Here is a 26,539-nt window from a genome sequence, read left to right as displayed (position 1 = left end):
TGATGCCGAGTGATTTGGAGCATTTTTTCATGTGTCTCCTGGCCATTTGTATGTCTTCTTTGGAGAAATTGTCTGTTCGTGCCTTCTGCCCATTTCTGTTTTTTTTTTTTTTTTTTTTTGTGGAGGGGGGGCTGTTGAATTTGTCAAGTTCTTTACAGATTTTGGATACTAGCCCTTTACCTGATATGTCATTTGCAAGTATCTTCTCCCATTCCATAGGTTGTCTTTTAGTTTTGTTGACTATTTCTTTTGCTGTGCAGTTATTTATTTATTTATTTTTTAAAATCTTGATGAAGTCCCAATAGTTCACTTTTGCTTTTGTTTCCCTTGCCTTTGGAGATGTGTCTAACAAGTTGCTGTGGCCAAGGTCATAGAGGTTGCTGCCTGTGTTCTCTTCTAGGATTTTGATGGATGCCTGTCTCACATTTAGATCTTTCATCCATTTTGAGTCTATTTTGTCTGTGGTGTTAAGGAAATGGTCCAATTTCATTGTTCTGCAAGTGGCTGTCCAATTTTATAACACCATTTGTTGAAGAGACTGTATTTTTCTCTTTTGGATCGTCTTTCCTACTTTGTTGAAGAGTAGTTGACCATGGAGTTGAGGTTTCATTTCTGGGCTCTCTATTGTGTTCCATTGATCTATGTGTCTTTCTTGGTATTATTGAATGCATCCTTATGTTCAGCATGTTTCAGCTGCTATGGAAGTAAAATGAAGTATAATTAATCCAATAAACACATACAAATATGCATATATGTTAGGCTGGCCCAGGGCAAATACAGGGTTTACTGAGATAACAAAAGACACAGTTAAGGAGTTGCAAGCCAATTAAGAAACTGGGAATACATATATTAGGCACTGGAATGATGTATAATATTGCATGTTATAGTTAATATAACTTTTACTGTTTATTTTTTTCAATAGTGACCCATTAAACACTAGTTTAATTCTTTAAATCACTGCTCTATATAAGTGGTATGTGAAGCACTGCACCCTTTTTTATTCATGACTTATTTAAAGAATTGATTGTTAACAAAGAAACTATGTATTTTAATTATACTTCATATACCTTCCATCAATGGGATCCTTAGAGAATAGGTTTATGAGAGGCATAAAGAATTAAATTTGTATCACCTTTTATTGTTAAAAGTCAATGCATCAATAACTGATAGAAATAAATTCCACATGAGGGGTATTATGCTTTTATCCAATTTATAATTTTTATTTTATGTATAACTTTTAGGCGGTTCTGGCTTCCAAAATCTGATTGCTGCATACATTTTTTAAAAAAGATTTATTTACTTATTTGAGAGAGAGAGAAAGAGAGAGTGCATGCTAGCAGAGGGAGGGAGAAAGAGAATCTCCAGCAGACTCCCTGCTGAGTGCTGAGCTCAACACAGGGCTCAGTCTCATACCCGGAGATCACGACCTGAGCCAAAATGAAGGTCTGATGCTTAACCGACTGAGCCACCCAGGTGCCCCATGACTGCTGCATAAATTTAAAAATTTATCTTTCCTTTTATCCACTGAGGAATAAAGAAATAAAAGAAGCCTCACATTTTTGAACACCCGGCCTCTGTGAGATTGTTCTTTCTGACTTAGAAAAACACTGATTAATCACCTTCTCAGCCAATATTGTTCTTTAATGTTGAACCATATGCATTCTTAGAATTATAAAACATTTTTCTATTGGACAAAACTGGCCAAATATCTTTTTTTGTGTTTATGATATAAAGACAAAATTTAAATTAATTCCACCAGCAGAGGCTCTTGCAACGTAGAATGGTATACTACTGAATTTAAATAATCTCTCCACGCTTGTCATTTTACACAGATAGTATCATAAAACAAGTAATGACAGATTAAGACCTGCCTAGCAGAGGGAAAACTAAATTACACGACTTTTATTAAGGCATAAATAAACCCATTAACCATTATCTGGAATACCAATTAGTAGAAAGTGCACTGACAATTTTATTTATCAACATTAAACACAATTATTAATTACAGACCTGATGAATCTAGCAGCAAGCAGGCCATGGTGGATATGCGGGGACCTTAAGTCCATTATGTGAGAGGGATGATTACCAAAGTCCTGTGGGGAAATAAGTAATTGTCATTGTAAAATTTTAATTGCCTTAGAATAAGGCAAATTATATTTTCTTGTCTGAGGATATAAATAGTATGACATTAAGGTAACAAGCTTCAGTAGTTGTAAATAGAAAATGAATTTATGTTAGGTTTGAAAACAAAGCAAAGAGTGATGATGAATTTTTGGTGTCATAGTGTTCAGTGTAAATGATATAATGTAAATACATGCAGATTTTCTTTACATATGTTGTTTAGTGGGTGAGCTGTTTTCTGCATTCCTTTTTGTCCTAGTGAAAATTAATGTGGGAGGGGGTTTTCTGAATGAATCACTAGAGGTGAATGGGAATTATATAACTGAAAAAAACATTTTAATTGGGTTGCTATTGGCAGGGTTGTGAAATGAACAGAGAACATTCACATCTTTTCTGCCTCTTTTTTCTTTTTTTTTTCCCCTGAAGATCCAAATTCCAGAATCTGTGGACATTTACTCATAGGTGCAGCCAAGAGTTCTTTTGCAAAACTCATGGATAAAGTTAGTCTGGCAATGGAGAGTATACCTGTACACAGTGGCAGGAGTATTACTTACATAGAAAAAGATTCTCTGGTTCAACGGCTGGCTCGTGGACTTCATAAAGTAAACACGCTGGCCCTGAAGTATGGTCTCCGTGGCCATGTGCCCATTTTGGTATGTATGCAATTTCATTAAATAGTGACTTTAGAATTGTAAACTTAACTCTGAATCACACTCACTTGTAGTTTAAATTAGTTGTGCATGAATGTATTTAGATTAGATTTCATGTCGTCTTTAATGCAGTACATAAAAGAACTTCCAAGTAAGTGTCTAAAATATCCAAATACAAAAGTTCTGGCGTGAGTTGTGAATTTACTATTTTCTAGATATAGGCTGCCACAGAATGCTGTGAGACATAAACAAATGTCAGTTCCCTTTCCTAGCCATTAGATTATTTATTTTCTTTGGCTGTTGGTTTTATATCAGCCACATTATTGGTCACATACAAAATAAAGCTTTCACCTCTGAGTGTCAGTTACAGCAAGTATCTTTCTCTGTATAATCCAGGATACATTAAAGTTGGTAAAGTGGCCATGGCTGCTGATTTATTAGTAAACATGTAGTTCCTATTTGTAAAATTGCTCTTGATTAACAACAGAAAAGCACGGCATCATTACAGAAGCAAATACTTGGATTTACACAAAGACTGCACGCGGCGGAAGTGGAGCGCCGCTCACTGCGCTTGGAGGTCACAGAATTCAAACGCAGCGTGAATGAGATGAAAAAGGAGCTTGACAAAGCCCAGGGTCTCCAGATGCAGTTAAATGAATTTAAGCAGTCTGTAAGTATGTGTGATTTATAATACTGTGGCTCTATACTTCTGATAGATATATACACACAAACACATAGCCACGTGCGTATGATACACATACATAGAAATATTTATGATCCATATATCTATATATTTGTTTTAACTTTTGATTGTTTTTTTTGGAATAATTCAGAGTCCCATTAATAGAATTTCTTCTTCTTCCGAAAACCTCCCTTCTAAAATTCCCCAGTAATACTGCATCATATAAGTCAAAGTTGCTGAGCAACTAGATCCTAAATGTTCTCATTGCAAGAAGGAATGATAATTATGTCATGTGATAGGGGTGTTACCTAAAGCAATGGTAGTAATCATATTGTGATATATAAGTGTATCAAATCAACAGGTTGTACACCTTACATTTAAATCGTGTTCTATCACAATGATATCCCCCCAAACCAGAAGTTAATACCAGATGCTTAAAGGAATACTAATTCTCTGTCAGCAGAACTCATAGCCCTGTTAAAATATATACTCTGGCTGAAAGTGTAGAAAAAGAGGAAATTATATTTTAGGATAGATTAACTGCTTTAGCAAACAAACCCCCAAATGTATAAAAGAAAAATAATAAAATACTTCTCCCAATTGAGGAACCTGATGTTTGGAATGGGAGGTGGGATGTCCTCTCTTTTCCTTTTATACTATGTTGAGTAAACTAGATTATCTCATTTGAAATAAAATTGCTTTTCCAAAGAAATGTTCAGTCTGACTTCTGTCGAACTCATGTATTATTTAAGAAAACAGGAGGTAGTTGAGAAAAGACAGCCTGGATACCAAATAACATTAAGTCAAGATCAGAATGTATAAATCTATGAAGCACAGTAAAATGGAACTATCCGCATACTCCATTGGCCACCTGGGTTAGTCAGTAGCACTGCTGTTCTCAGTGTGAATATAGGAACATACGGTTACCCTGAAACTTCAGAACTGTGTCCAACTGATGATAGCTAATATAAATACAAATACAAAATTTGTTTCCTAAATCCAGCAGTAGGCTACTTGTACGTTCAACTTCAGTTTAAATGGCTAATTTGGAATTTACAGTTTTAACATTTGTGGAAAGAGAGTGGCAGATAGCAGTTTAGTTACTAATCCTATGATAATGTAAATTACTAATGTTAATTATTATTTCAAGTAGCTATGCCTTGAAAGGGCCAAAAGTTCTTATAAATTAGTCAGGTTAAGTAATTGTGAATTACCCTTCTGATTGGAGATAAGTAATAGTTTTCTTGTCAGTGAATGTCTAAAGACACCAGTTTTTGCCTCACTTTCTTAGTTTTTTGTTCAGAGAAGCTAAAATTATAGAGCTGCCTCAATATTTTTTATTATAAAAATAATATGTAATAAAAATAAAAAAAAAGTGTAAAGAAAAAAGTAAAAGCACTCTAATCTTACGACATATAACCAATTAACACTGAATTGTGGATGGGTTTTGTTCCCTACATTATTGTGTGTGTACATGTGCAGATGCATGCTCTTATACACAGTTGTAATTTAGAATGATTTTCATGTACAATATGCAAAACATGCATACAAATGTTAATGTTTACTTATAGTTCTAGAAGCATTTTCTTGTGTCAGTTATTAATTCCATTTTAGGTAATTGAATACTGTTCTATAATATGGATATATCAAAATCTGTTTGACATAGTCTCCTGTTAATAGATACTTCTTTTTTTTTTTCCAGTTTTCTTTTGTGAGTATATTTAAGTCATAAAGGGTTGTTTATACTTTTAAAAGCCTGTTCCTTTGGAGTGTGTCTCTGCCTCCTTTTGATTTGCTTTTAGTTGTGTATACTAACTAAATCTGGGATGTTGAGGCCAAAATGGATGGAAACAGCTATTGATACAATTTGAGATTTAGAATATACCCAACTTTTTTTTTTTAAGGTGTAGATGGTCACGATTTTCCTGGAAATTGTTGCTTTCTGAAATATGTAAGAGGAATTCTAGGTATTCCTACAATAGGATTTCCTAGTCCCTAGCCAAGTATTAGGAAAACAAGTTAACATCTTATCTCTGATTAGTTTGGAAATAGTCAGGTCTCAGTTTTTAGGATCCAGAGAGAAGGTTAGAGTTTGAAGAAAAGTTGCTAGAAGGTGACAGAATCCTCTTGTAAGAACTTTGGTTGAATAACTGACTTGGGGGAAATGCTAAGAATATATTCCAGAAGTGTTTAGTGTGAATTGCTTTCACTAAAGTATAGAAATAAAAATAGGATCAATTGGAGTAGTAATTGACGGAATGAGATTTTTATACTTTGACATACAGTTGGAAGGTGTGACATTATAAAGTGATGATTTCTAACATTTAATGACCAAATTGATCCTGTATCAGGCACTGACCCTAAACACTTCAAGGAGTTGATTCATTTAGTCCTCTTATATCAGTAGTTGTTCAAAAATTATGATTATCTTTATTTTATAAACGAGGAACATGGGACATGGAGCAGCTGAGTAACTTGCCCAGAATCACAAAGTCTTATAGTAAGTAGAATTGACAAGATTTGGACCTGCATAATCTGGTCCAAAACAAATGCTTTTAACCACTTCACTATAGCGGTTAGCATCTATATCTAGTTGTGTTAATAAAGGGTTGTTTCATTAAAAACAGAACAGATGGAAAAATGATGCTACTTTCCTCTAAAAAATGGAGAGTATACTTGCAATCCTCATCTTTCCCTGAATTCAGTCAAAGCACATAGGAGGAAGATAAAATAGCTTCTTTATAGTTGGTCTAAAATTGTAATGTAAAGGGAAACATCCTGCCTGCAAAAGCTGTTCAGTGTTTTTATTGCTTCTGAGTACTGTGTTCATCTACTGACAGTTGTTCTTGAACAGCCAACTCCCATGATTTTTTTCTCTTTTCTTTTTTTGCTTTATTGGTCCTTATAGCTGCTTTTCCACACCATTTCTTTCTTATTCTCCTTCGCTCTACTTGTTTGATCCTGTTTACTTTCTGAAGAGTGAACAGAATTGAGCCAGTCTCTGAGAGGGATAGATAGACAAGAGAGAGGCTAAAATTAGCCAAGTTTTAAGGTGAAGGAGAAATTTTGGAGGAGTGGGTGGAAGTCCTGGGAAATGATGGGCATCATGATTTATAGAGGTCAAGTGACAGGTGGTCTGATGGCGAGGAGTGATACTTTAAAACAACATAACAAATAAAAGGTAGAAGTAGTATAAAAATATCTGTTCATAAGACTGAGAAGAGCGCTGTGGCATCAGGGGAGAGAGGGATGGTAGGTAAGAGGTTGAAATGAACAGGAGTGCCCAGAGGAGGCCGTTAAAGCTGATGTTCTCGAAGTGGTGGGTTTAGCTATAATGGGACAATGTGGAGAGTAAGGCAGCTGTTAGGAGAGAGTACAAGATGAGTGTTCCTGCACATCTAAACACTGTAAAAGTATCAAAGATACATCCAATACAGGATCCTAGAGGACTCTCAGGAAATGAGGCAACTTTCTTTCCTCTGTGCTTGGGATCATTCCTGTTACCTTGTGTCGACTTAGGTAAATCATTCCCTGTCTATTTTTATGCTAGAATGTTGCTGTTGTTTATGTGATACTTTAAAATTTAATCAGTGTTGAGGAGTGTGTTACATCCACCTTTGCAAAGGCAAATAATAGTAAAATACAGTTTCTTGTGGGAGGCAGCAGGCAAGGTACCTGTGGCCAAAATAAAACTGAGTTAAAACTATATTATGATACAGAGAGAGCCAAGTAATAAACTTATCCTTAAACTAAGTTCTAGCAGAACGTTTCTTCTCTGCCTGAGATGCATGCTTGCTATTGTTGGTCCATGAGGAAACTGTAGCCAGGCACATTTGTCTCATGTGGCAGAAAACTCAGAGATAAAGTCCACATTCAACTGTACTGGTTTATATATTCCAGATGCCTAGAATCAATAGGATTTTTATTCTGCTCTTCCCCTCCCCCCAAAATTAAAAAAAATTTAAATCAATTTGCTTTATATTTGTGGTTAATTATATTTACCTTCAAATCTTTTCACCAATGGAAAAGTTATCAGTCTTAAATAGACATATATATTTATATATACAGCGTGGTTAATTGACTTGTACCGTGCCTTTTAGTTTTCCATATATGTTTCTCAGGGCGCTTCCCTTGTGTGAAACATTCCCACACTTTGTTCTTCAAGATTAAGATGTCTCTTGTTGTCTGCTGTAATTAATTTTCATTTGCTTAATTGTTTTGAACAGGAGATAATACATGTGTGTCCTGCCGTGGATTCCCCACCCTTTAAGGGATGGCCCCTGGCTAGAACTGTTTAGACAGATGTATTGCTCCATTCTTGAAAGCAGTCTTTAGATTTAGATGATACTGTAAAAACTCTGCTGTATACTATGGCGCAAAGTTTTATTTGTAGATGTTCATATAGGAATATTCTTTCACTCAACAAATATCTGCTGGGCACTACTGAATACCAGGCACTCTACTATGTGTTGGGTGAGAAAGAAGAATGAGGTCTCTGCCCAGGGGTGTTCCCATCCTTAGACATGTAGTTGGTGGCAGAGTGCAGACAGGCAGTAAAAAAGGGAAGAGTTACATGAAGTGAATTTAGATAATGATAATGACTGTAAAGAAAATAATAGAATATGGTATGGCCGTGTGAGGAGTCTGAGGAGGGGGGAAGGGATGGTCTGGTAAGGACTCTTGAAGGAGAGGTTGTTTGACCAGGGAGACGTGAATAGTAGTGTATGCCGAACACAGATTTTCATGTAATCACTTAAAATCATCAGCACTCGTTAAAGGCTTTAGTTCCTGCAATTGCATTCTTTATAATACGTGCTCATGTATGAAAATGTAAACTGAGCATTATGGATTTATGTGAACTTGAAATAAGTTTCCTGAGATTTTATTTGATTAAAAATGATCACTTTGGGAATATAGCTGTTCGGCGTTAGAAACCAGAGTGATTTTTTAAATCTTGATTTGTGAGATTAAGAAAAACAAGTTGTACTTTTTTCATGTATCAGACACTTAGAAATGTGTGTGTTACAGTCTATGTTGGCAAATCAAATTCTGAAAATTAAATGATACAACCACGCAGCTAGCTTATAAGTGAATTTTTTAACCTTTTTTCAGAAATTGATCACCCATGAGAAGTTTGAAAGTGCATGTGAAGAACTGAATAATGCATTACTTCGGGAACAACAGGCCCAAATGCTACTGAACGAGCAGGCACAGCAGCTACAGGAGTTGAATTACAGACTTGAACTGCATTCCAGTGAGGAAGCTGACAAAAACCAAACTCTGGGAGAAGCTGTTAAGGTAGGACAGTATCTCTTGCGTAGTCGTTTGTTTCCTGTAGGTGTGGATCTTCCAGGGACTCATTTATATCTCCTGGCTAGGGAATAGAACCCAAGATCTGAAATTTTATCCTGTACAAGTTCATAAGGATGGAATGAACTTGGTTCTGGGACCTCAATTCCAAGTGTCCATTCACATGTATCAAAAATGTAGAAGTAGGTTTTACTTGATAGCTGAAAACAAAGTTGTAGGGGTCTTTCCAGTAATAATTACTATTTCAAGTTTTTTTTTTTTTCATTTAACTTCATTAACTTTAACAAGTTTTCATTTAACTTGTTTCCTCTTCTCTTTAGTTCTTTTCTTTTACTTGTTTTATGCCACCTGGACTTTGAAACTCTACGTATCTTTTGGATTTTGAAAAGTTCTGGGGCTGGGTCTGTCTGATTCTTATAGAAGTGCGTGTCTGGGGAGGAGGATGGTTTGATTAGGAAAAGTTGTTCTCTCTGTCATATATTTGTGGCAAAACTACTTAGAAGGGAAAAGAATAAAATAGTTGTCATTTAGAAAGTTTCATTAATGGATTTAGGACTGTGGTATCTTTGGGGAATGTTGACTATAAAGTATAATAGAATTGTACTGTATGTCTTCTTTGGAAAAATGGGTATTCATGTCTTCTGTCCACTTTTAAATTGGATTATTATTTTTTGGGTGTTGAGTCTTATAAATTCTTTATCTATTTTGAATATTGATCCTTTATTAGATATGTCATCTGCAAATATCTCCTTCTGTAAGTTGTCTTGTAGTTTTGTTGATTGTTTCCTTTGCTGTGTAGAAGCATTTTATCCTGAGGTCCCAATAGTCCATTTCTGCTTTTGTTTCCCTGGCTTCAGGAGATGTATCTAGAAGGAAGTTGCTATGGCTGATGTTAAAGAGATTACTGTCTGTGTTCTCCTTTAGGATTTTTATGGTTTCAAGTCTCACATTAGGTCTTGAATCCATTTTGAATTTATTTTTCTGTTTGGAATATTCCCATTTTTAAAAAAGATATTATTTATTTGACAGAGATACCACAAGCAGGGGGAGTGGTAGAGACAGGTTGAGAAGCAGGTTTTCTCTTGAGGAAGGAGCCTGATGCAGGGCTCAATCCCAGGATGCTGAGATCATGACCTGAGCCGAAGGTCAATGCTCAACAGACTGATCTACCCACATGGCCCACATCCATTGTTTTTTGATGAAACTAAGAGAGTTCTGTTGACTTGCTTGGGGTCTTCTGGCCTATAAATACAGAGACTGGGATTTAGTGTTTTAGAAAAAATTAGAAATTAAAAAAGAAAATACAGATGAATTTAAAGAAGGAAATTTAAAAAAGAAAATACAGATGAATTTAAAGAAGGAAATATAGATGACCTTAACGAAAAAAAAAAAAGGCCTCCTAGAACTCCTAGGATACTATTAATATTTTGGAATGTATTTTTCCTAATATGTGTATTAAGTTGACTCACTTGAAATTGCTGTTTTTATAAATGAAAGACAGACAAATGGCAGCAGTTTTGTATGGTTCAACCTAATATATATTGTTTTTCTTACATAAATGAGAATGTACATACTATTTCATAACATATTACTTAATATATATTAATAATAGTTGTAGACATTTTTACTAGCTGATATGATTCTGTGATATCAAAAATTTTTTCTCCCTTTTTTTACACAAATAATAAATTCCATTGTGTAAAAATAAGAAAATAGAAGAAAAATGAAAGTTAAGAGAATCCCAAATCACATCATCAGATATATCTATAGTCAAGATTTTGTTGTATATTATTTCAGTCCTTATGTTTTATAAATAATAGAAATATAACCAAATATAGGTTAGTGAAAATACAATAATACTGTTATCTATAATTTTTAATTTATTTTCTAAAATAATCATGTCAATAATTTCTTCCCATGCCAATAAATATAGCAGTGTCATCATCTTTCATGGCTGATGGAATTCTTTTGAATATGCATAGTTAATTAACCTAGTTTCTTTCACGTCAGTTTCCTTCCTTCCTTCCTCCCTTCCCTCCTTCCATGTAGTTCTAAGATGAGTAAACTTGTGGCTAAATCCTTATATACATATCTGTGATTATTTTTAGCATAACTTCCTAGATGAGGAATTGCTAGGTGAAAGGCCACACGAATTTTAAAATGTAAATATTACAAATTGGCCTACAGCAAATATTTATGAGTTAAGTTCTCTCCTAAAATGTATAGCAGTTTCACTTTTTACCCAACCTGGCTATTTTTACTTAAAAATTTTTGCCTATTTCATCAATATGGCCTTGTCACTCTAATTTGTATTTCTTTGATTACTAGTCGAGTCGAACATTTTTAGAAATACATTGGTCAACACTTTTATGCTTCATGTCCTGTTAATAGATAATACAATTAACTAGAGTTTGACAAAGCGTATAACTGTGTCCTATTGGAGTCTTTTCTTTCTGTAATAGTTTGGAGTTTGTGTTTAGGTGTAGTACCTTCCAGCAGATAAAAAGCTGTTCATATTAATTTCTTTAAAATGCCAGTAGCTTAAATATTATTGTCAGGAGTGGAGAATTGTTTAATTACTATCTATTAATTAGAACTAGCAGGTGGTGATGTGAAAATGCTCTCTTGTGGGAGGCAGCACAGTTCAGCAGAAAAAGCACTGGCCTTGGAACAAGTATTTCCGAATTCAAATCCCCATTCTGTCACTTGGGCAAATAACTTAACCTTTCTAAGCCTCAGTTTCATCTTCTGCAAAATTAGGGATAATGATACTTATGTTACAGAATTTTTATGAGAATTAATTAGGATACTGATTGAAAAGCAAGTATATTGTTGATAAATATTCTTTTGTGTTTTTTCAGTAATAGTTAAATGAATAGTTTTTTTTTTTAAGATTTTATTTATTTATTTGACAGAGAGAGATCACAAATAGGCAGAGAGGCAGGCAGAGAGAGAGAGGAGGAAGCAGGCTCCCTGCTGAGCAGAGAGCCCGATGCGGGACTCGATCCCAGGACCCTGAGATCATGACCTGAGCCGAAGGCAGAGGCTTAACCCACTGAACCACCCAGGTGCCCAAATGAATAGTTTTTTATTTGTCCTGTGCATAACTTTGTTTTAAAAAGTAAAGTGTCTTGCGATCCCTGAGTGACTCAATCAGTTAAGCATCTACCATCAGCCCAGATCTTGTTACCAGGGTCCTGGGATCGAGTCCTGCATTAGTCTCCCTGCTCAGCGGGGAGCCACTTCTCCCTCTGCCTCTGCCTCTCCCCCATTTGTCTTCTCTCTAATAAATAAATACAATCCTAAAAAAAGATAATAAAGTGCCTTGCTTCTTTATAAAAACAAAATAAGTTTGTGAATACAAGATATGGAAAATACAGAAGAGAAAACAAGTTACTTATAACATATCATCTGAAAACAACCAATTAACATTCTGGAGTTTTGTTTTTAGTCATTTTTCTATATGTAATAGTTACTTTATAAATCATACGTTGGATGTGATGTTCAGAAAGGCCTTCCTTTATGTTACAGCTAGGTTTTGGCCAAGATACTTCCTTTATTGCAGCAGTGCATCAAAGAGTAAAGGAATCTCCAAGGACAAAAGTATTCTAACACCAACAGACCCCCAATGCGTGGAATCAGCGTTAGCACTGTGAACGGATGTGGGGCTTACCCTGCAGGCAGATATCAAAACCAATGTTAGAAGAGCTTTGGGCTCTTTTAGAAGGAGACAGAGCTTTGGGCTCCACCAGCAGATCAGGCCTTGAGCCTGAGGCTCCCACACTAAGGAACGGCCTAGTAACCTGAGTGGGATAATTTCATGTCGGTAGTGTCTGGGCAGAAGCTAGTGGAAGATTTTCTCTGAAAGAAAGCTTGCCTAATTTAGTTCTTTCAGGAGCCCCTCACCAGATGGAATTCGACAAAGAAACTGGCACACAGACATGTATGTTAATCTTATATTCAGCCGCATTGCTAAACTCTCTTACCACTTTGAATAATACTTGATCTGTACTTTCTAGGGTTTTCTACACAGAACATTATATTATTTGTTCTATAGTGACAGTTTATTTTTCTTTTCCAAACCTTTATCTTTATATTTTTTCTGACTTCACTGGTAGTGTTCAGTGCTGAGTAGGGGTAGGGGCAGCAGGCATCCTTATCTTGCTCTCTGCCTTGAAGAGACTCTTAAGTCTATCCATTAAGAAGGAAGTTTGCAGTGTGGAGATTCCTTAAGAAATTAAAAATAGAGCTTCCCTATGACCCTGCAATTACACTACTGGGTATTTACCCCAAACATACAGATGTAGTGAAAAGAAGGGCCATCTGTACCCCAATGTTTATAGCAGCAATGGCCACAGTCGCCAAACTGTGTAAAGAACCAAGATGCCCTTCAGTGGACGAATGGATAAGGAAGATGTGGTCCATATACACTATGGAGTATTATGCCTCCATCAAAAAAGGGTGAATACCCAACTTTTGTATCAACATGGACGGGACTGGAAGAGATTATGCTGAGTGAAATAAGTCAAGCAGAGAGGGTCAATTATCATATGGTTTCACTTATTTGTGGAGCATAACAAATAACATGGAGGACAAGGGGAGATGGAGAGGAAAAGGGAGTTGAGGGAAATTGGAAGGGGAGGTGAACCATGAGAGACTATGGACTCTGAAAAACAATCTGAAGGTTTTGAAGGGGCGGGGGGTGGGAAGTTGGGTGAGCCTGGTGGTGGGTATTATGGAGGGCACGGATTGAGTGGAGCACTGGGTGTGGTGCATAAAAAATGAATTCTGTTAATGCTGAAAAGAAATAATAAAAAAAAAGAAGCAAATTTGCTACAGGTTTTTAGTTGATAAATCTTTATAGGGTTAAAGGAGTTTTCTTCCTGGATGATGCATAAATAAAAATATTGTGAATAAATGTTGGATATTATCCCATACATTTTTATGTATCTGTGGGGATAATTATGATTCGTCTCCCTTATTCTGTTGGTGTGTTGCATTATATTGGGGATTGGCAAACTATGGCCCACAGCTTGGGTTTGTGTGGCCCGTGAGCAAAGAATGGTTTTTAATGTTTAAAGGATCTTAAAAAAACAAAGAAGCAGCCCAAAGAACATGTGACAGGAACTGTAGGTGAGCAGAAAGCCCAAACTATTTTGTATCTGAAGTTGCTGATTACATTATTCAGTATTCTAATGTTAAGCCAGCCTTGCATACCTAAGTCAACCCTGTTTAGTTGTGTTGATTTTTAAAAATACATTTCTACACTCAGTTTATTAATTTTTCACTTAGGACTTTAAAATGGATGTTCTTAATTTGATTGTTTTATTATTTATCTCTCTCATACCGTCCTTGTCATTTTCATGGTATCAAAATTTTGCTCATGTGAAAGGACTTCCCTTCTTACCCCAAACACATGGAGTGGACACTAGATAATATATCACAAACGAATTGTGCAGTATATAGCCGAGCTTAAAGCGATGTGAGTGAAATGCTGAGAGACTAGAAAGAGAGAGGATATCCACAACCAGGCAGTGAGAGGAGGCGAAGTGTAGGGAACTCACTGTGGTGTACACATCAAGCTGGGGGCTAGAGTTGGTAATCCCAACTTTAGGGAAATCCAGGCTTCCCTGAGATTAGACTAGGAAAGAGCTACCGGTGTGAAACTGGGGGTCAGGAAGGGCTGCCCCATGGGGAAGTGGAGAGATGTTCCTGCCTGCTAGCTACAGGGGAATTTGATAGCTACTCTGGACATCGGGTAGGGGAAAAAGTCACAAAGGAAACGGAAGGCCAGGCTTGTGTCACCCATGAAATTCAGGTCTTGGTTTATGCTCCCTTCATGTCCAAGGGCTGCCCTGCTGAGCAGTGATCTTCTGTATGGCAAACTATGGCCTTGCAGAACCCATGTGACCTGATAGAAGAAGGCTTGAGAATATTCAGTAGGGGTGCTTTATAGAGCACAGGAGACTTTTATGGGAAGTTCAAAATTACAACCATGTGAAGAAATGAATTGCACAACAAATGAGAAAATTGTACCTCAGGTGGTAGGAATACTAAATGTTGAAAGGTACTTTATTTATTTTTTTTAAATTTTCACACATTTAAAAATTTTTTTCACACTTTATTCATATCATGCTTAGCAGGCATTGTACATGTAAAATGATGCTAAGTTTTTAAAACTATTCCCATTTATACAACCAGTGAACAATATATGGGGCAGCCTTAGACCTCTCTATCAACGAAAGGAAGAAAAACTAGCTTTATAAAGCAATTAAAGGTGAGCCGATAAAGCCTGAGATGAGGAAGACAAAAGCAAACAGAATGTATAAGAGGCTTTCTTTAGACAATATGGAATTTTTGTGTTTAGAGAACATGATTGTATGTGTGTTGTGTGTGTGAGAGGGAGTATGTCCATGCTGTTTGTTCCCCTGTATCAGTGTAGATGGTTTTGTATTAGAATGGATTCTCCAGAGAATTGTGTGTGTGTTTGCGTATATACATAAGTATGTGTATATATTTATGTTTTTCATATGTACAGAGAATGTTCATCCTTGTAGTTATGAGAACCCAGCCAAATACAGTGGACACTCTAAAGAGACAAAGAAGGATGTAGGCAGAGATTTATCATAAGGAATTGGTTCACACAGTTGTGGAGGCTGGAAGTCCCAGGATCTGCAGTTGGCAAGCTGCAGACCCAGGAGAGTCGGTGGTGTAGTTCCAGTTAGAGTCTGGAAGCCTTCGAAGCAGGAGAGACAATGGTGTTAGTTCCGGTCTGAGGTCCAAGTCTGAAGGAAGAGATGTCCCATCTTGAAAATAGGCAGAAAAGGCAAATTCTCCCTTTTAAGACTTTTCAGGTTGAAAGTTATTTTAGATTATACTTTAAGTGTTTTTAAATATTGTGAGAAATAAGGTATGAATAGAAATTATAAGACATGAAATGAAGATGTCATTGAAATTAAAAATGCAGTGAACAGTTTGAACTTTGGGTAGACATTGAAGAGATGTTAGGGAACTGAAAGATAGTGAGGAAATTACCCATTCTGCAGAGACAAAGTGGTGGAGAATAGGAAGTTAATACCAACAAAAAAGAGATTTACACATACACACACATATACACACACATATACATAAAAGATTTTATTTATTTATTCATCAGAGAGAGAGAGCTAGAACAAGTAGGGGGAGCAGCAGGCAGATGGAGAGGGAGAAGCAGACTCCCCGCTGAGCAGGGAGCCTGATGCAGGACTTAATCCCCAGGACCCTGGGATCATGACCCAAGCCAAAGGCAAACACTTAACTGACTGAACCATTCAGGCATCCCAAGAATGAGTTGTATTTAATAAAAGAATGAAAGTAGAGTAAAATGGACTGAAAAATGTTTAATAAACTTTTAGAAGCAGAATCAGGACAAAGCAATATTTTGAGCAAGAAGGACTAAAAGTTTTATAGATTTAAAGAAAGAGTAACTTCTCAAATTAAAGGAACTCACTGAACTGTGAGCAGGATGAAAAAAATGAATAAGCACCTAGAAACAGAGTAATGAAATCTATAGAGTAGCAGAGACAAAGAGAAAATCTTAAAATCTGTGGGCTTAGGAAAGTGGCTTTTTTTTTTTTTTTTTTTTTTTTTTTTTGTCAGAGAGAGTGAGTGAGCGCAGGCAGGCAGAGGCGCAGGCAGAGGCAGAGGGAGAAGCAGTCTCCCTGCTGAGCAAGGAGCCCGATGCTGGACTCAATCCCAGTACGCTGAGATCATGACCTGACCCGAAGGCAGCCGCTTAACCAAGTGAGCCACTCAGCCGTCCTGAAAGACGATTTTCTGTTGCTGATTGTGAATTAGTGGAACTAGTTTAATAGTTATAAAATTCTCCAAGATCTCAAGTCAGCAAAGGGAACATGGTTTGAAGGCGGGAATTACATGGATCTAGCATACCTCTCTATGATTGGGAGCTGTAGACAAATGGATATGGAAAATGTCATATGGAAAAAAGTGGAACAAGTCAAAGATTTATTATCTTTTCCCCACTTTCCCACTCCATTCCTAAGGTATTTTGCATTGTTTGTCTATAATATCATTAGTACTACTGAACATCTGAAACAGTTTTATTTTTAAGATTTTATTTATTTGAGAGAGAGAGAGAGAGATTGAGAGTGCATGAACAAGGTGGGGAGGGGTAGAGGGAGAAGCAGACTCCCCGCTGAGCAGGGAGCCCAACACAGGACTGGATCCCAGGATGCTGGGATCATGACTTGAAGTGAAGGCAGCCATTTAACCAACTGAGCCACTCAGGTGCCCCACCTCTGAAGCAGTTTAGTTAGGAAGCATTTCTTTATTTCATATGTAAAGTACGTTTTTATTTATTTTTTTCTTAACTTTAAGCTTAGATTTAAATTTAGTCACCATTTCATCTTGGATTCTGCCTTACATATATTTTTTTAATGACATACATGAAAAAATGATTAAAATAAACAGTTACAGTAATGAGAGAGTCAACCTGTGAGGTAAAATAGTTTCAAGAACTAATACAGAAATTTGTACCTGAAAATGGGCTGATGCTCTAACCGACACCAAAGTATGAGGCATTGGCTTAGAACAGATTAGAGGGATAGTTCTCTTATTCTCACCTGTTACCTAGCTGGGTGCAGGGTCATCACCATTATGGTCAATGCCTGCGTGCACATGTGGGCATATGGAAACAGGCACACCAGGAAGGAGGTACCTCCAAGAGTCTTGGAGTACTTATTGGTGTGTGGCACTGACTAGAAGCAAACAGATTAAAACCTGCCAACCTTTTGAGGCAATTGTGTTGCCTCAGAAACCACAAGTCTGGGCTAAAATAGTTTAAAACTCTTCGAGCTTTAAACAACAAACCTTAAATGAACTATCATTTTAGTCAATGCACAGAATTCTATACTATAAATATCATGGTTTATTTAGTTATTCATTTGCTGATGGGCATTAGATCTGTGCATTTAGAAAAAATATTAATAGATTAGAGTAAGGAGAAACTGAATTAACAGTCCTGAAATGACATTGGTTATATGAAGAGATTTTTTTTTTTTTTAATTTTGCTCTCTCCCTACTAAGTTTGACATTAAGAATGAGTAAATCATTAGGATTAGAATAAAGGTATAACTTTAGTCGTTCCTCATTTTTTTCCTGAGAAAAGTTAGGTACCTATTAAATTCTGATAGCTTTCAATTATATCTGAAATATATTTGATGTATTTATTATTTATAGAAAATTTAAATATTTTTATATTTATAGGATAACTTAATAAAGCCAGTAATCTTTCTCTAAAGTTAAAAAATCACCCCAGATTTATCTTTCTTAAAAAATAAATTTTGTTCATCTAATAAATACACATATTTGAGCCATTGCTGTGTGGAGAGGATAGCACTTGACTTTGTGGAGAATATGTTGAATTTAAAAAAGAATACCATTATCTTAATGCTTAGTGAGATTTTTGATATGACAGTGGGAGAGAGCTTCTGAAACTATTATAAAATCTTAAATTCTCTGAATTGTCACAGTTTTGGAATTCTGCAGACATTGGTTGAGAGAGAATGGCTTAGGGAAAAAATAAAGATTTATTCACAGTAAGTCTCCCAAATAGTTCTTTGTCTAATTTGGGTCCGGCTCTTATTTACATGCCCTTTTTGGTCATCATTTTTTAAAAAGAATGAGCATGGGTGGGGTGGGGGGAGAGGGAGAGAGAAACTTTAGCAGACTGCTTGCTGAGCTTGGAGTCCAACTTGGGACTTGATCTCAAAACCCTGAGATCATGACCTGAGCTGGAACCAAGAGTTGGTCGCTCAACTGACTGCACCACCCAGGGGCCTCAGCATTTTTGTCATCATTTCTGTCACCTGCCTACTTCTACTATCTTGTCTAGTGTCCATCAACCGGCAGCAGACTCACAGGGTCTCAAAGACGTCTCTTTCAAGCTCCCTGGATTGTTCCTCACCTTCCTGCAGCTGCTCTGTTTTTTTTTTTGCTTATGTCTCAATTTTAATAGAAAATTAACCTGTTCTTTATTATTTTCCATTCTGAAACATAATTACACTTAGATTATGGATGGGAAAGAAGCAAGAAGAAAGAGTATGTTTTAAAAAATTCAAATGGAATAATTTGCAGGGATATTTTGGAGTTGGATGACAAAGGGTCACATTTTATGAATATTTACCTTCTTTTTGTTAAAAAAGTACTAACTTTTATATTATTACTAAAATTATTTGACATACTCTGGGGGTATAAAAGGTGACTATTGCACCGAAGCCACTTATTTACATAATTTTGAATAAATAGCCATATTTCCTCTAGTAGCTTTTAACAAAAGGGGCCTCAAATTCATTTACCTTATAAAATTTAAACATTTTTTACTTGATAAACCCTGATTATAATAATAATTAACATCTATCACATAACCCACTTTCATAAACTAGGATTATTAACGTCATTACTTAATTTGTCTTATCATTTTTTACTTTAATCCCATATATTTTTTTATCTTCCTAATGACTTATACCATTGAGACCTAAAGGGTAGTCAATTATATTTCAAGGTCAGAGAAAAAAGAATTAAGGAAACAACAGCTCTGAGAACATTTTTAAAAAATATTAATTTAGCAGAGAAGATTCAAGCTAGAATCTAGAAGATTCATAAAAAGTTATTTTTATTTTGTTAATCTGAACAACATAAAAATATATACTAAAATAAAATTCCTTTTCTGTTTAAACTTACCATGACATAACTTACTTTTTTTTGAAGTGTATGCTCTCATATATAATTTTAAAATGCCTTTTCCATGTTTAAATTTGTGGTCAGCAAGGGGCAATTTGAGATTAGAGTTGACATGTTTCTTAATTGAATCTAATCTTTGGTTAGATCATATTTTAAATATTATTGAAAGTATTTTGAATAATACAGTTTAACTTTATGTAAAATTTTTTGCAAACATTACCTAATTTGTTTTTCTAATAAAACATGATCAAAGTAAGAAAAACTTTAAAAACATAGGAAAAAAACTCCAAAATATATGCAGATCCATTGTCACACATATGTAACCATCATTCATATTTGGCAAATAAAACTGGAAGTCTGCTATATATAGTGCTATATCTTGTTTTTTAGGCAGAGTGGTATTACTTTGACATTTACATTCACACCATTCTGGCATCTGTTAGAATTTAGACCATAGGTATGCCAAAGTAGGAGCAGACACCAGTTAGAGGCTAACACTGTGATCTAGACCAGAGATAATGGTGGCTTGGAACAGGGTGCTCGGAGTAAAGAATAATGAGATTCTGGATATATTTGCATTTTGATGGTAAAATGTGCAGAATTTCTGGTGGATTAGGTGTGACGTGTGAAAGAGCGGAGTCCAGGATAATTCTAACAACTGGGTGGATGAGATTGGCAATAAATGTCAATGTTAAAATTATTTAAGAAGTCTATCTTAATAAGCCATATCCTATTCCATCTTATGTTAAAATATAACTATTTTCTCATTGTTGGATATTCAGAATGTATCCATTTTCCACTATTAAAATTAAGATGAGTACTTCATATTTAAGTCTTTGACTACACAGCTGATTATATTCTCAGGATAGAGCTCAAGAAGCACGATTTATTGGGTCAAAATATAGATACTTTTAAATTGGGGTGTGTGTGTGTGTGGTGTGTTTAAGACTATGAACATTTTTTTCAGATCTGTATTTCTTCTGGTGTATATATCTGAAAAAGTATATAAGAGCACCTGCTTGGGGTGCTGGGTGGCTTAGTTGGTTGAACGTGGGGCTCTGCTTTTGGCTCAGGTGGTGATCTCAGGCTTGTGAGATCAAGCCTTGCATCGGGCTCTGAGCTCAGCATGAAGTCTGCTTGAGATTCTCTCTCTCCTACTCCCTGTGCCCCTACCCTCCTCAAATAAATAAAATAAATAAATAAATCTTAAGAAAAAGCACATATTTGACCCCATTTTCACCAGCATTGGATATCATTAGATATTACCATGAAAACACCAGTCAAAGCCAAGAATATTTACCAGTGTTACAGGTAAGGAAAGCTGTATGTTTTTGGTTTTGTAGTGAGCATAAAATGAGCAATGAATTTTCTACCACATAGGTGTTTTTTTGTTCAAATAATTTTGTGTAAAGTTAATTTGTTATTTGTAGTGTAGTTGTTTATTATTATTATTATTATTATTATTGGTCGGGGAAGAACAGAAGGAGAGAGGGAGAGAGAAAATCTTAAGCAGACTCCACACTCAGTACAAGCCCAACACAGGGCTCGATCCCACGACCCTTAGATCATGACCTGAGCAGAAACCAAGAGTTAGGCACTCAACTGACTGAGCCACCCGGATATTCCTATAGTGTAGTTTTAGAAAAGAGGTAGAACAAACATTTCTGAGTATATGCTTTAGTTAGACATATTGGTAAGGCACTTCATAATATTTTATTTAACAGTTGTGACATTTTAAGAGAAGAATTATTGCTTACATTGTGTAGATGAAGAAAAAATAATTGGAAAAAAAGTTGATAATATATATGATGTGAGGCTGCTTTTTATAAAAGCCGGATGTGTTTGTTAATATTGCTTAGAAGGTTTTTCTTTAAGATCCTTAATAGCTTTAAAGAGTGTTATGGTTGGAAATTTTAATATTAATTTATTACAGCAGGAAATTTTCATATTTAAGAAAAATAAAATGCTTCACACGTTTTTAGTTTTTAAGATTTTATTTATTTGTTTGCAAGAGAGAAAGTCACAGAGCATGAGCAGGGGGGAGGAGGCAGAGGGAGAGGGAGAAGCAGACACCCCCTGAGCAGGGAGCTGGTTACGGGGTTTGATCCCAGGGTTCTGAGATCATGACCTCACCTGAAGGCAGATGCTTAACTGACTGAGCCACCCAGGTGCTCTGCTTCACACCTTTTTAAAAGAAAATTGATAAATGCCACATATTTTTTTGGTGTATCATAAGAATATTTTATGACAGAACAGAAAATTATTTGCCTTTGAACAAAGTCATTCTAGGGGTCAGTTTTAGAAGATATTATTGCTGTTAGACTTGAAAGAATGCATATTTCTATCATCTATCATATATTGCCTGCTTAAAGAAAATTCAGTAGCAGTGAATCTGATTTTCCCCTATCAAGCCATTTAATCATATTCTGAATTAGGCTACACGGTAGAGAAAAGTCTCTTTTGAACTTTACAAAAAGGAATTGTACAGTTCATTATCAAAATTTCCATTTTATTAAAAAATGACATTGATGTTTTGGTTTTAATCATATTCATATATATATATATACAGATATAATACGTATATACAGTTATATGTATATACATACATATATACTCCATATAAGTAAATTACATAGATTTTATTTATATGTTTACATATAATATATAGTGCAAGTTGTATATAGCAATTCTATATATAACTATTTCTACTTATATATTAGTTGTGTATGTAAATATACACACTATACATCTAGGTATATCCGTACACTGGTAAAAACCCATTTTATGACATGTTTTGGGTGTGGTCTTTGTCATTTGCTTGTTAAGTCTTCTGTTGGCTCCTTGCCCTTAGGTTGTTTCCAACAGTTAGTGGTATGCTGCCCCCAGGTGGTAGCAAGTGCTTTGATTTACTTGATCTTATGGTCTCCATTGACAAAGCTTGGGCTTTCCCTAAGACCTAGAACTCTGAATTTCACAGGATTTTCTTTTTTTTTGTAATTAATAAAAATCTTTATTAAAATAGCTAAACGTAGCAAAGTCCATGCAGGAAACTGGCTGATTTCTCTACGGTAAACTCTTAAGAAACAGTATTTGTGTACAATTTGATAGCTCTCTTACTAATCCATTACTATTGTCTTACCTCTAGACTCCTCATTGTACTTTGTGTACAAATGGTCCCTTATAATTTGCTTGGACAGCCTCTGGTGGTCCAATCATTGCCTGAATTCCAACATAGCTCACAGTATTATTATGAGATAGTCATTATCTACATGGCTTGAGACTTGAGGCCAGTCTGCTGTTAAAATGTTTCCTTTCCTCTTGGGTTCTCAGACTTTGATGGCGGTAATCCACTTACTGTGCTTACGGAAGTAATAATAAATAAAGAGATGGAAGGAGTTTACTTTTCTCCTGCTCTAACTCTCCCATCTCTTTTCTCATGGTAGGCAGGCAAAACATAAGGAGAATCACCCCAGCTTTTCTTCTACCTCCATCTATGGCTAAATCTCAGATGACAGTACTTTTTAGTTCACCCTATTAGAAGTAGAACCTATTGATTTGCTTCTTTTAGCTGTGGACTTCTGCCTTAATACAAAGCACATAACTGATAACTGAAAACACAGACAGGTAGTAAGTGAGGCCAGGCAATGAGTAGTTCAGTTATCTTCAGAGAATGTTCCTCTGATGATGTAGGCAGAGTGGGAATGTAGTTATCACACCTGGCGAATCTCATGAGGACCTTGAATATCTTACCAACAATATCACTACTGTGGACCAGAAACTCTGTTACATTTTCTGTAATGCTCACGGTTACTTGGAAAGATGCATATGATAATACACAAATATAAATGTATAATGAATTAAGGATCAGAGTTATTAATGCATTTGCCCAGAATCACGTGTTTGTAGGTTGTGGCATCAGTATTTCAGTTCAGGATCTGCCCAACTTCACAGCCCATCCAATACAGTATTTTCTTTCAGAATCTGGGGCATTTTATTTTCTCTGATGGATTTTTTTTAGAAAAGCAGATTGGTTAAAATATCTAGAAATGGAAATTGGAATAATTCTAGAAATGTCTTCATCTGCAGCTGTTCAGCTTTCAAAAGCTTATCTTCACGTGAGTGTTGGTAATTCAGCCTACTTCAAGTTTAGCTCAGTCTTGGTGGCAGGAGAGCACCGAAATGAGGCAGATGCTAATCCTCGGAAGGATTAACGTTCTTACTTTGTGGAATGATCCTGGATAGATGCTTCAGAATTCAACCTCATTTTCTCCTGCTTCCCCTCAACCCCCCTCCTTCTCTCTCTCTGGAACGCCTATTAGTCTGTCAAAAGTTGAATATCCTGACTTGATCCTCTGTGGTTCTTACATTTTGTCTTATATTTTCTTTTTGTTTTTGATTCTGGTCAAGTCTGTATGTTTAATTTTTCTGTTCAAATATTTTATATTACTCATTTTTAATTTCTAAGAATTGCTGTTCTTTCTCTAGTTTTTTTTATAACATCCTTTTTAAAACATGGCTTTTGTGTGTTTAATAGACAATAAACAATTATTTAAATTCTCTTTCTTCTGAAGTCTCTATGTATCTTTCCTGTTTATTTCTCTCGCCCCCTTTCTTTCATGTGGGGGGCTGTCAAAGACTGTATTGTATAGAGATAGCCACAGTAATATTTCTGGTCCTTCTAGTCCCTGGAAGATACTTCCATAATCTTACCAGCCCAATGTTAAGAGGTCAAGTTTGTTTCCCTTTCCTTGAGTTTGGGTGGGCCTTTGTGACTCCTCCTGTGAAGAGCATTAAGGAAGAAGTGATACTGCCTGACTGTTAGCACTAGGTCATAAAAGGCACCCTGGCTTCTGCCTGTTCATTCTCTTCTCTTGCTCTTGGCTTCTCTTGAGTTTCTCTGTCAGTGTTCTCTGGTGGAATCCAACCATTGTTCTCTGGAGGCCCAGGCCACATGGTGAACTATGGATGGTTGTTTTCAGGTCTGATGCAACAAGCCAGCACCCATCTGCGGCCAGACGCGTGTGAATGAGCCTTCTGATGCTTTCACACTAGCCTGCCGCCAAGGCTCCAGTTCTCAAGGAGCAGACACTTGCACTCCTTGCCATGCCTCGTCTTACTACCCAACCCACAGAATCCATGAGTCTGATAAGTGGGGGGTTTCACACCACTATGTTTGTTCTGCACCCCTAGTAACTGGAAGGTTGTAGGTTGTGGCATCAGTATTTCAGTTCAGGATCTGCCCAACTTCACAGCCCATCCAATACAGTACTTTTTTTTTCAGAATCTGGGGCATTTTATTTTCTCTGATGGGTTTTTTTTTTTTTTTTTTTTTTTTTAGAAAAGCAGATTGGTTAAAATACCTAGAAATGGAAATTCGAATGATTCTAGAAATGTCTTCATCTGCAGCTGTTCGGCTTTCAAAAGCTTATCTTCACGTGAGTGTTGGTAATTCAGCCTACTTCAAGTTTACCAAATTCATGGTAGGATTAGATTGGTTGTTCATATTTAAAAATGAAAAAAAGGGAAGACTTGGTCATTGGTTTGCTTTCTTCTAGAGCGAAGGGCTGTAGGCTGGCTGTTGGGCTGGGTGACCCCCAGATGAGCATGCTGGTCTTTGTTCTGTGGCACTAATGCTCATGGCTGAGCTGCCTGTTTCTCCCCTCACTCACTCACCCAGTTCTTGTTTGGTTTTAGTTCTGTTTTGCTTGCAGGTAAAACAAGTTACAGTGGGTTCTGCACGGTTGGGGAAGGACTTGTGGGTGTGGTTGGACATTCTGAGTACCGTCCTTCCATGCATTTCTGTCTTCTGCATCTTGACTTCCTGCTGCCTTTACTGTGCCTCATGCTTTCACAAACATCTGCCAGGTGGTAGGGCAGCACTCCTCTGCTCTGTCCCTGTCTTCCACACATCCTCGAGGCTGAAGACTGTGGCCCCCTCTTCTGGGTTTCATCTGAAGTCTTCTGTTCATGATCCCTCTCCCTTTACTTTTGTTTGTTGATCCTTTTTCCTAGAATGGAGTTTTGATGGGGGAGAGGAGTCATCTTGAATTGGACTTTGGGCCTCCTTGAATCGGTTGTCTGACTGTATATTTTTATAAAAATCTTCCATTTCATTCAAATTTGAGAATGTGTTCATATACACGGACTGTGCCATATTGTTCCTCATGATGCTTAAAAAAAAATCTCCATATATCTGATATTATCAGCTCCTTCTTGTTCCTGATTTTGTGTATATGTGTCTTTAATCTCATTAAGATTATTGGGTGAGAGTGCCCTGAGTTTTGTTCCTTTTAGATTGAATTGTCCACTTGGGTTAAAATTAAAAAAAAAAAAATCTAGTTATTCTTGGACCTCTAGTTTGTTGTAGCTGAATAAACAGCTCCACTTCTAAGCTATCCTTTCTTTGTGCCTGAGCAGTTAATGTGAGAATTCTCCATACCTGACCTGCTTTCCTGTGGGCCAGAATCAGGGAAAAGGATTAATCTTGTTATTGCTTATAACTCATTTAAAAAAATCTGAGGTGAGGACCTTTCTTTTTTAGACACCTTCAATACTTGGGCTTCCTAAGAGGGTTAAGGTAGAGGCTATAGGAATAGAGAAGAATAAAAGATGAATTAATATTTTACTGTGTAAGATTAATAGTTTTCCTAACAGAAAGAGATTAGGGTGGGAGATCAGTTTGGGGAATATAAGAAAGATTAGGATTTCAGTTTTTGGTTTTATTTAATTTGAGAGGATCATACATTTGAGTGAGGAAAGGTATAGTTGGCGGTTGTGGTCAAGTGTCGCCAAAGTTGTAAGGAATAGAGGAAAGATCTTGAAGTGTGAGAGAGCAGACAAATGTAGGAAAGATCTAAATTTGGAAGCCAGCAAGAAAAAGAGGAGGTAGAGAAGAGCAGGACCTAGGAAAGTCCTACGTGAAGAATTTCATTGGAAGTTTGTTTAATGATGTCACATGCCCAGAAATATTGCATAGTAACTTTGAATCTATGCCCAACACTTTAAGATATTTCTTCTCATGCTAGATTTATATGTA

At 36.2% G+C, this 26,539-nt stretch overlaps 1 protein-coding gene across 1 annotated transcript in view; it reads left to right on the top strand.

Annotated features, from left to right (window-relative positions):
* The window catches only part of CCDC171 (coiled-coil domain containing 171), a 299,561-nt gene that overhangs the window by 159,019 nt on the left and 114,003 nt on the right, over nt 1-26,539 (top strand). Inside the window, exons 18-20 of the mRNA XM_059411602.1 lie at nt 2,548-2,774; nt 3,259-3,441; nt 8,566-8,751. Of these exons, the coding sequence (XP_059267585.1) occupies nt 2,548-2,774; nt 3,259-3,441; nt 8,566-8,751 (596 nt within the window). The remainder of the gene's footprint in view (nt 1-2,547; nt 2,775-3,258; nt 3,442-8,565; nt 8,752-26,539) is intronic.

Source organism: Mustela nigripes, chromosome 9, assembly GCF_022355385.1.
Source record: "Mustela nigripes isolate SB6536 chromosome 9, MUSNIG.SB6536, whole genome shotgun sequence".
Taxonomy (NCBI): Eukaryota; Metazoa; Chordata; class Mammalia; order Carnivora; family Mustelidae; genus Mustela; species Mustela nigripes.
Note: the sequence above shows the minus strand (reverse complement) of the source record. Positions and strands in the feature narration are given on the sequence as shown.